The sequence below is a fragment of the Pinus tabuliformis genome, chromosome 1_1, assembly GCF_031772625.1.
Source record: "Pinus tabuliformis cultivar Carrire ecotype Pingquan chromosome 1_1, CPIR1, whole genome shotgun sequence".
NCBI lineage: Eukaryota > Viridiplantae > Streptophyta > Pinopsida > Pinales > Pinaceae > Pinus > Pinus tabuliformis.
The window spans coordinates 549485301-549497345 of record NC_142297.1 but is presented as its reverse complement, the minus strand read 5'-3'; the positions used below and the strand labels follow the sequence as shown (position 1 = coordinate 549497345).

The 12045-nt window shown below is 34.8% G+C and overlaps 1 protein-coding gene across 1 annotated transcript; it reads right to left on the bottom strand.

Annotated features, from left to right (window-relative positions):
* Window positions 1-1182: 1182 nt before the first annotated feature.
* On the bottom strand, window positions 1183-1581 carry LOC149214296 (uncharacterized). The gene has a single exon (XM_089389352.1). The coding sequence runs from the start codon at window positions 1579-1581 to the stop codon at window positions 1183-1185; it is 399 nt and encodes a 132-aa protein (XP_089245478.1).
* Between the last annotated feature and the right edge of the window lie 10464 nt (window positions 1582-12045).

Sequence of the window (12045 nt, the reverse complement as noted above, 5' to 3'; positions counted from 1 at the left end):
GCGGGCCAACCATAGATTCCATACCATGGTATAGGGAAGAAGGTCCCATACCCTCTTCGCTATGCTGTTCTTTCTTCTCTGCCATGGGAAATTCTTTTTCCATTTGTGTAAGATTTTGTGTATGGTGTGTTGGCTGGTCCAAGGAATCTGGTTGTTATGATATAAGTTTCCCAACATTCTGTGTCAAGGGGGCAGCCAATAAAAAGGTGAGGAATGGTTTCCTTTGTAGCCATACAATTGGGGCAACGAGAAGGGTTGATGATGCCCATCCTTTGCAGATTTTCATCGGTAAGAGTCTTGCCTTTAAGGAGAGTCCACATAAAAAATTTGATTTTTGGAAGAGGCTCGGACTTCCAAACAACCTTCCAATGGTTCAAGATCAGCATCGGGTGGTTGCTGTTGTAGAGGAGATGGTGAGCAGCCTTAATGGTGTATGAAGATCCGGTAGGGTCCCAGCTGAAGCCATCTAAGTCATTTTTTTGACAGGAGCTATGCTATGCAGGTGAAATTGAAGCGCTGACAGGCTGACTTGGAGATTGTTGGGGATAGCTGGAAAGGACCATCCAGCCCAGAGTTGAGTTGAAGGATCCCACTGAGAGATTTGATTCAAATGGTGGATACCAGATCTTTCGAAAAAAGAGAGGATGGGGTTGACTCCTGCTTGTGTATTGATGGGTTGCTGCCCCATGATTTTGTCCATTCCAATGTTAATGTTGGCTCCTCCCTTGGGAATTTTGGAGGTATTTTGAGCGACTATGGGAATTGCTTTCTTACATAAGCGCCAGATTTTGGTGGAATCTTTGTTGGGGATGTCTTGATTGAGGAGCTGATGCCTTGGATAATTTAAATATTTGATTCCCAGGACCCTTTTCCACCAAGCAGGGAGACCAGTTATGTGTCTCCAAACAATTTTGCCTCCAAATGCTAAATTGAGGAATCTAGGCGATCTGGTGCCTAGACCACCTCGGTCCTGGGGCTGAATTACCTGCGTCCATCTAATCAGATTGAATTTTTTTTTTCCTGCTTCCCTCCTTGCCATAAAAAATTTCTGAGGATGCCTTCCATTTTGTGGTGAAAGGAGGCTGGGGCTTGGAGAAGAGTGAAATGGTATAGAGGCAAAGAGGATATACTAGATTTGAGAAGAATGAGGCGGCCAACTGGGTTCAGCCACATTGAGCCCCACTACTGGACTTTCCTTTTCATCTTATCGATTATAGTGTCCCAAACTTCTGCCCTTAAGTGCCCTGCGCTTACAGGAATGCCCAGATATGAAAAATGAGACCAGTCATAGTTACATGAGACCCCAAATGTTGATGCTATGTTGTGGAGGACCTGCACTGATGTGTTCCAGCCATAAACACAACTTTTTTGCTGGTTAACCAGGCCGCCAGAGTAATCCATGAATTTGTCCAGAAGGACTTTGAAGCGCCTAGCTATTGTGATGGAGGCCCCCCCAATTAGCAGGGTATCGTCAGCAAATTGCGAATGATTGATATTCTTAACTCCATTCCCGAATTTTATTCCTGTTATTAGACCAACTCTGCGATGGAAGTCCAACAATTTGCTAAATGATTCAGCCATCAGAATGAAAAGGTAAGGTGAGAGGGGGCAACCTTGTCTAAGGCCACGGGTGGATTGGAAAGCTTCTCCTGGTCTGCCATTGACAAGGGGGGTGATCCAAGGTCCGGTAATACATGCTTTGATGAGGTTCAGAAAGCCTACGTCAAATCCCATCTTCTTCAGGACTGCAAAGAGGTAGGAGTGCCTCACTCTATCAAAAGCATTGGCCAAATCTAGTTTGAGAACAAATCCTTTCTCATTCCTAGATTGGCTCGAATGAATGGCTTCTTGTACTAGAAGGATGGAGTCAGTTATGTGGCGGTTTGCTATGAACCCCCCTTGGTTCTCAGAAATGAGGGATGGGAGAAAGGGTTTGAGGCAGGAGGCGATGACTTTGGACAGAATTTTGTAGGAAGAATTACAAAGAGATATTGGGCGGAATCTGGTAAAAGAGGAGGGTCTATTTTCTTTGGGAATAAGGGCCAGATGTGTGGCGTTGGTGATTCCCCCTACTTTGCACTTTCGTTGGATCCACTTTAACATTTTTATCAGATCTCTTTTAATGATTCCCCAGAACGTTTGGTAAAAACATATGGGGAAACCATCTGGACCTGGGGCTTTGTCAGGCTGAAGAGCCCAAACCAATCTTCTGACTTCTTATTCGTCAATCTCTTTGGTTAAATTTTCATTTATTTGTTTGCTATTCCCCACAGGAAGATGTTGTAAAAGGTCATTGTAATCCCCCTGATCTTTGGTTCATGTTAGAAGGTCTCGAAAATGCTCAGTTGCTGCCCTTCGAATGGCCTCCTGGTTCTCTTGTTTGTTTCCTTCAACATCTATAATGTAGCTTACACTATTCCTTATCTTTCTAGCAGTTGATTGTTTATGGAAGAACACTGTATTTCTGTCTCCTTCCTGCAGCCACAATTGCCTAGATTTTAACCTCCATTTTAATTCCTCTGCTTTTTTAATTCGGCACAGTTGTGAATAGAGGTCGTCTTCTTGTTGTTTGCTTTCTTGGGTGAGTCCAAACTCTTCTATCTCCTTTTGCGTGCTATTGAGATTATTTTTAAGCTCTTTTTTTCTTCTTCAGTTTTAAATTTATATATTATTAATAATATAATTTTATTTATTTTAATTATATGTATAAATAAATATATAAAAATAAAAATTAAAACAATAGAAATTTAAAACAATTATGAAGGGTGTCTATATCATTCCCTGTTCCTGTGGGACCCCCTATATTGGTGAAACTGGTCGTTCTATCAATCAGCGGATCAGCGAGCATTCGGCTGACTTAAGACATGGTAGGACCAAGTCCTCGGCCCTGGCTGAGCATGCAGGGAAGACTATGCATCATGTATGCATAGAGGAGGCTCAAGTCATTGCCAAGATTCCGCAGTTTCACCATCGCAAATTTAGAGAGGCCCTGGAGATTGAGAAAAGGCCGAGCAATCTTAATAGGGATGATGGCTGGAAGATTAGCCGTTGCTGGGTCCCAACCCTGTCTTCCTAGCCTCCTCATTCTCCTTTGTGTTTTGTCTCTAGGTTTCTGTCCTCCTTGTTTCTCTTTTGGCATGTTTATCCTATTATTTTGGTGTATTTTAGTCTTTCGGGCTTCCTGGTGAATTAACCTTAACCTGTTTTTCATTCTTTTGGGCGGTCTTTTGATTAAATTCCGATTTTCCTTATTTCATTAGTATTCTATTATTTTCCTAGAATTGAGTTGGCCTTTAGCTTATGTCGAGTAATTAATTTGAAATATTTATCATCAAACTTAAATAGGGATCTTTAAAGTGGGTTTATGGGTATATTATGTTAGATTAATAATATTATCATCATAGTATTAATATTTAATATCAATAAGATATATTAATAGTATTAATATTTAGTATCATAATATTAAATTAAATATGGATTATTAAGGTATGTTTATGGGTATATTATGATAGTATTATCATCATAATATTAATATTTAATATCATTATGATAGATTAATAGTATTAATATTTAATATCATAATATTAAAGATTTATCATCAAAATTAAATATGGATTATTAAGGTAGGTTTATGGGTAAGGTATTTTATTAATAGTATTAGTGTGAGTATATTTAAACTTAAAATATTAAGTATTTAACCATGGGGTCTTATAGATATTTACGATATATTGGTTTGGTCTTTAATAACCCTAATTTATGATTTTTACCATAAGGAGCAAAATTCTAGGTAGAATTAAGAGTTAACAATTTATTTGGAATTATATATCATTTAATAAGCATATATAACTTATTAAAATTAATTTTGGGATAAACCTTTATATGTAAATAATAGATAGAATTAATATATTCTAAAAATTTATTACCATTCTTACCATACCTATTAGGGTTTATTACTTTGTAGAAATAAATAAATGCGATATAACCGTTAGATTATTAGATAGGGTACTACTTAGTACTCTCTTATTAATTAATTAATATTAGACTTATTTATTATTTATATTTTTAATTAACGCCTTTATAAAAAGTTACAAAAAACTATAAAAAATAGGTAAATATTAATTTAACTAATTTGACTAGGGTCATTGGTCAAAATTAGCCGTTGGTATTTTTAACCCTGGAGTCTCTGCACCTCTATTTAAGCAAGCTAGGCCAGATTGGTTCTTCAACTTGTCCTGACGATGAACCACACTGGTTGGTTCGAAACGCGTCGACAAAAGATTGGTTATGTGATTTTGCCGAAGATTATCTAAACAATTATTTAGAAGTTCAACAAATAAATCAATAAAAATTAAAAAATAATTCAACCAGAATAAGAAAATCAAATCAAATAAAAATGATGACTATAAAGTAATTCAACAAACAAATGTTATATATTAATGACATTTGTAATCATAAATCACAAAAACTTATATTAAAAGAATAATTATGAGTATGTTTAATGGCTACGAACATATATTATTTCATTAAAAGGCACAAGGTTAAATTTAAATAATATGGTGTGTATACCTTCCTAAGCTCCAATAATCATGTCCTTTGTGTAACAAGTCATTATATATTAAATCTTATAACTTTATTATAAAATAAATAATTATATTTTTTAATTAAATATAAATATAAATATTTTTATAATTATATAATGCGAATAAGGTTCTGCGGCTTCCCTCAGGGGGCCTGGTCTTCTAGTCTATTCAACGAATATACAGAACCTTACCTTGACAGCGATGGTTTTACGGTCAAATCACATATTGATAACTTGTGCGAGTGAACGTGGAGTATAGACAGGTCCGCTCTTTAGGGTTTTCTTATTTTCACCTCTATAGTATTATAAATGTTATTTGACATATGAGGGGAATAGCTATCACTCTCTGACTGACAGCAGGTGGAGAGAGAGGGCGAACGTGGAGAGGGCACTCCATGGCGAAACCCCTCGCATGTCAGGTAACATTTATAATGTTATAAAAGTGGAAATAGAAAAAGCCGCTCTTTACATCAAACAAGACCCACCATTTACATGGTACCAAAAACTAAACTTTACATTAATTTATCTTGTCCATCATGTGATGGTTATAAACTATGTATATTTTTATAAATTTTAATAGTAAAGTTATTGGGGGAGGTTAATTTATATATTTTTATTTTTACTTTTATAAATTTTAATAGTAAAATTATTGTGGGAGGTTAATTTATATATTTTAATAATAAAATTATTGTCGAGAGACAAGTGTATTTTTACAAATAAAGAGATCTTAATACCAATTTAATGTTAAATTAATCCTAAAATTTAAATTTTATTATTAAAAATTATATAAAATATTGAATATAACTAAATAAGCCATACTTAGATTATAATTTTATTCTTTTATTTTTTAAATTATAATAATATTTATTTACGTACATTTATTAAACTTATTATTATTATTAAATATATTAGCTAGTCAATCCAATTATCAATCACCTGTTAAAATAGCAAAATTTATTATTATTAAATATATTAGCTAGTCAATCCAATTATCAATCACCTGTTAAAATAGAAAAATAATAATAATCAATATACTAATAAATATAGTTTAATAATAATAATAATAATAATAGATTTTTAGATATGAGAAGTATTTAATGATGTTCTTTTGGCAAGTGCCCATTTGATCTTGATAAGTAACTCAAGCTTCTTAAGGATTTATGCTCTACCATGGGTATGACTGTTAACACTGACTAAACAAAAGTTATGATTATCAAATCCAAGAAGGACGCTTACGCTAATTTTATGTATGACAATAATAACTTGGAGGAAGTGTATTCTTACAAGTACCTAGGAATTGATATCCATCACAAGCTCAACTGGAACCATAGCATTGAGAAAAGGATTAATGGGGGGTGGAAAGCTTATTTTGGTCTTGAAAATAATTGTAAAACATCAAACCTCGTAATGTGGGATAAAAAGAAGTTCCTCTTTGAAACTTTAATCACTCTTGTTATCTTATATGGTTGTGAGGTTTGGGGTTGCAGCATCTCCAGGGAATCATGGAGAAAGATTGAGCAAATCCAGAAGCGTTTTATAACTTATAACTTGAAAATTAAAAGTAATACACCCTATCCTATTCTCCTTATAAAAGCAGGTCTTTCCCCTATTGAGAGCCTAGCTATGCTTAGGCTTCTGTTGTACAAGCACAAACTCAATAACATAGACGATCATAGACTTCCTAAGCTAGCTTTAAATTCCAGCCAAAACCACCTAAGGCTCAATCGAGGGTGACATAAAGACACAAGGGCCTAATTAAACTATTGGGAGATCAATGAGAATGATGCATTGCAAAACATAAATAACATTAAAGATATTGCTACTTCTAAGTTCAAAGAAAAATTGTGGTGTGAGAAAGATTTAGTGGCTAAAAGAAAATTAAGTTATTATAAGAAGGTCATCAACCCCACCCTAGAAGATCAAAATTATCTCTCTATTTTAACTAGCTCAAAGAAGAAAATTAATATAGCAAAGATTAGAATGAATTCTCATGAGCTCCATAGTAAAACAGGTCGTTGGGCAGTTCCTAAAACACCATGGATGGAAAGGATCTTCCATATATGTGAGAATAGGAGCATCGAGGATGAAAACCACTTCCTCTTAGAGTGCCCTGTGTACAACTACATTAGATCTCAGTGTCACAATCTTTGTTACAATACTGACCTTCCTAGCCTTTTACAATGTCAAAATTATAGTGAGCTCGGGAGGCTTCTCTCCAAGCTTTTTGAGCACAGGAATAAAATCTTAAATCAAAATAAATAATTTGTTTATTTAGGTCCTATAGATCATTGTTTGGTCTCAGTGGACGTTAATCACCACCACCACCATCATCATCAATCATATATTTTTAAATATAAATATAATTTATTAATAATAATGATAGATTTTTAGATATGAGAAGTATTTAATAATATATTTTTAAATATAATATTCACAATTATTATAACTATATGTATAGGTATACTAGTATTTAAAGGTTAAGAATTATTAGGTTTTCTTTTTTTTTTTAAATGATATGAATTAATGCCATATAAACACGAAATATGAATTAAAGTGGTATTGTAAACAAAATTATTTATAAGTTATTAAATTTTCATAGTTAAGAACCTACACATTTTTTATTCATATATGTCTGTTTATCCATACATTAATTTTTTTTCTATATATATAATAAACACACGATTTTATTTTTTATATTAATTTTTTTAATAAATAATATTAATAATAATTTAAAATAAAATTATAATTTAATTACTTTTTATGATTTTTTTTTTGTTGTGTGCAACGTTCAATCATCATTTGGATCTCCGTCTATAATAATATTATGTTTTTTTGTGTGAAATGTGGACTTTTTGGGTAAATATTTTACCCATCATAAAGACATAAAGTTGAGTTGAAAGATGAAGACATAAAGTTAAGCTGAAAGATGAGAAGAGAAAGTCGTAATCTGGTGAAATTTTTTTTTGGGAAAAGTTGAAAAAGGGAAAAATAAATGATTATTAAATCAGCATGATATTAATAATTATAATATTTTATTCAAAAGGGTGAGACAATAATATAATTGATAATTGATAATAAAAAAATTATTAATTAAAAATGATTAAATAATAAATTTGAAGGGGATAAATTAAAAAAGAGTTTAAGTTAAATTAAATATAAAAATTTTTAATTAGAAAGGGGGTTAATAATGATAAAAAAAAAAGAACAATTAATAAAAGATGAAACACCATAAGGGGGCAATAAGATTAAGAACTAAGTGAGAGGGGATAAGAATTATTATAATCGAAGAAAAAATGGGATAATAATTATTTTAATCAGAGATAATGGAAACAAGGAGAAAGACTAAGGAAGACTAAGACCACAAAAGATGGATAGTGGATTTCCAAGAATTGTTGAGCATGTAACCATCATCTTGGTTGGTTGAAGTTATTGGGATTCTCCTCAATTTCGAGGGTTTCCCTAATGATTCTAGTGGAGTCGAAGGGCAAACCTTATTTACTATGTTATTGAGCCATAAATGCGCGGGGGGCAGTATATGCCCATTGTCAGATAATGTACTTGTTTTGATCTGGAGTCGAAGGACAAACCTTATTTACTATGATATTGAGCCATAAATGCATGGGGGCAGTATATGCCCAACGTCGGATAATGTACTTGTTTCGATCTAACGGTGGGTATATACTGCCCTTGCACATTTATGGATCAATAACATAGTAAATAAGGCTTGCAGAATGATGGCAAACCTTTTAAGCCAAATGTGCAGGGTAGTATATGCCCATTGCCGGATATTTGTAAGTAAAGAAGGTTGTGGGTGCCCCTAACCCCTTCCACTTGGAAGCCTTATTTACTATGCTATCGATCCACAAATGCGCAGGGGCAGTATATGCCCACCGTCGGATCAAAACAAGTACATTATCCGACGTGGGCATATACTGCCCCCACGCATTTATGGTTCAATATCATAGTAAATAAGGTTTTCCATCGGCAAGCCTTATTTACTATGCTATCGATCCATAAATGCGTGGGACAATATATGCCTACCATCGAATCGAAACAGGTACATTATTCGGGGGTGCACATATACCATCTGATCGAAACTATTACATTATCCAGGGGTGGGCATATACTGCACCCACACATTTATGGCTCAATAGCATATTAAATAAAGCTTGCCATCGTCCAACAAGGCTTATTTACTATACTCTTGATCCATAAATACGCTGGGGCAATATGTATATGCCCACCATCAAGTCGAAACAAAAACATAAAATTAAAATAATCATTTGTCATCCACCATCGACGTTTGATTAGAAGGTTATTTACCTTAAACTAGGGTCATAAATGTATGAGTTGTGACCGGCCTACCAGCCACGTTAGATGAAACAAATAAAATGATGGTAAGCTAATGATAACAAAAGATTTAAATCGCTATTATGACACCCTGGAAAACCCCTAGGGCACTTTGATTGCATGTGATCTTGTGATTTCAATAAATTCCTACAGGATTTTAAAGAAATTACACCGAAAAAATCCAAGTATTGCTTCCAAAAAATCACACTAAAAACAACTTCGTTTAGTTTACTATACAATAAAATAAAAATCATACTCTGACAATGTGCAAATACCTTAATTTTATTTTACACAAAAATAAAATTCAATTACTAATATTGGTCTACTGTAAAACCAACTATAGTGATTCACCAGTATACCTAATCTTCTTCCTCCATTCACCACTTTAAAATGTATCTAAAACTCTCATTCCCTTTCCTATGAAGCAATTCTTTTCGTACTAATCCATTCTTTCCAATCTTGTGTGAAAGTAGATTTCTTCATTTTTAAGTGATCCATTTTTTATTTTAAGCAGATTCAACCCATCCAATAAGTTTTTTAAACCTACATGGAAGTAATTTGTTGACCAATTCAATCTTTCCAATAAATTCTTTTAAATATATACAAATATACTAATTTTGAAAAAAATTAAAGAACTTTTCGATATATACATATATATTACTTTTGAAAAAATAACAAGGAAAGGTGGTTTTAAGAGTTGAATTTTTCATTTTTAAACAAAGTCAACCCTTCTATTACATTTCTTTACCTGCGCAAAGAGACAATGATTTTTAAAAAATAAGCACTCACAGACAAGGAAAGGTAGTTTTGAAAAAGGATGGATGACTAAAACAAGCATGCAGACTGACAGGGAAAGATGGTTTTGAGAAAGGATGGATGACTAATGATAGAGAATCATAGCGAGGAAGTCTCATAGAGAATCTACGTGAATAAATTTTATTTTATTGAAGAATGAACATACCAATGCAGAAATCAATCAAAATTGTTCAGGTTTGTTTATTGAATTTCAACCATTATTACGCTGAAAACACAAATACATCAAAGCTGTTCAGGTTTGTTTGTTGAATTTCAACCATTATTACACTGAAAACACAAGTACAGACTGAATCAAAATCGTTATGATTTGTTGGTTGAGTTTCAACACTGCTATTTACTCTTACCCGTTCATTTTCCCGGAGAGCATACAAGTTTGAATTTCACCATTATTACACTGAAAACACAAGTACAGGCTGAATCAAAATCATTATGATTTCTTGGTTGAATTTCAACACTGCTATTTATTCTTACGTGTTTGCCTAGAGCGTCTGCGAGTCTCTTTGAGTCTATCATCAAATAGGAATCACACACTAAACCTAGACTTAATAATTGATTACAGAGAGGATTCGCGTCTCTATACCTAAAAATTAATCGTTTGCCATACTCTCCCACCCACATTAAGATATCATCAACAGACTTAAATCCATATAATACCTTAAATCAATCATTTTTTATTTCTAATCCAGGCTTGAAAAGTAACATTAAAATACTAGTATCATTAAAATACATTAAATCAATCTTCAAAAAATGCCATTAAAATATATTAAATCCATAATCAAACACTAAACTTTACCTATATTTTAAAAGTTTACACACTACAACCAAATATATAATATCTATGTGTTGTCGCAGCTGCTATACTCTCTAATAATTTGGCATGCATCCAATTTCGGAGCCTCCCTTGGGGTTTCCTCGATGTTTGCAAACACTCAGGCTCACCCCGTGAGCTCGTGTTGAGTCTTTGCACCCTCCTTGCTTGACCGTTCAACAAACATCTTTTTGCATGTTGGTCACAATGTCACGCTTGCAGCCATGTTCCGGTCATGCACAAGGTCTCCGTTTCATGTGTACAAGGTGTATTTGCTATGTAAACATCTGTCGCACTCACATTCGAAGTTGTATGCACTGTCATGCAAGCGTCGTCGCGGTCGTTCAACGATATATACAAGCTTCGTGCTTGTCACTAGTACCGTCGGTTAGTCACACTAAATATATGTCGTCTTGATAGTTTGAGGCGCTTTGTCGTCAAGTCATGTTAAGTGTGTGTTCGCAAGATCAAGTATGCACAAGTTCACTCACTCAAACACTTAGCTATTTTGCCGAAGTTCTAACGACCGGATCACCCTCCAACAACTGAACCCTCGCTAAACTACATTGTACACTTTCAGCTCTCAGTGAACATGTACTGCTGCCCATAATTGCACAGAGCTTGAGGTTGACTCCCAGGCAGCCTGCATTGTACAATCTTGGAATCGATTGAACCCACTGTCACCCAGAACAACGCAAAAGTTTCTCAGCAATCCATCTCAATTTGTTTTGCTCACAAGTGAATCAACCAACCCTCGAGTTGGTCAACTGGAGAGTTTGACCAGGCAATGACCCCGAGACTCACTCCCCGAAAATATTGCGCAAAAGTTGCAAACTTTGCCCGCTCTGCTAACTGAAGAAATTGCGCTGACATGTTGAACAAACACCCTGTGCCTGTCCCTGTCTCCCTAAAAAAATTGCGCAATTTTTTCAGCCAGTCACCCAGACAGTTGGCCTGCTGCTCACCTGGAAAACTGCGTAGTTTTCATAAGTAGTTACCCAGCTGCCTAACATCTCGCTCAGGGATGGGATGTCCAGCAGGCCAACCTCCCAACAATTGTGCAGTTTTCACTAGCAACACTCTTGCAGCCTGCTGTTAGCTCCCTAAAGAAAATTGCACATTTTTTCCCGGAAAGCCTCCTATAACCCGCTACCAACTCCCCATAGGAATTGCACAGTTTTTGCTACCAAGCCCCTCTACTGCCTGCACTGTTTCCCTAAAAAAATTGTGCAAATCTGCCCACCAACTGAGCTAGATCCTGCGGACAGTCACTTTTGATCCGGATGTCCATCTCAGTCTCCGAGTGTCTAGTGCGCAATTTTCACCAGCAGTGCTTAGAGCCCGCATCCTAGCTTGAAATCTGCCTTGCGCAATTTCATAACCTTGTCCTCTCTCCCGGTCACCTGCATCAAAAAACGAACGACAATGCATCATGGTAGACTAGGAGATTTATAGATTTGATGTCATCTCATCATGAGTGATTGCAGATACA

Excerpts from the sequence above, each read along its gene's own strand:
- LOC149214296 (XM_089389352.1), bottom strand. The coding sequence starts at position 1,581 with ATGGCTGAATCATTTAGCAAATTGTTGGACTTCCATCGCAGAGTTGGT.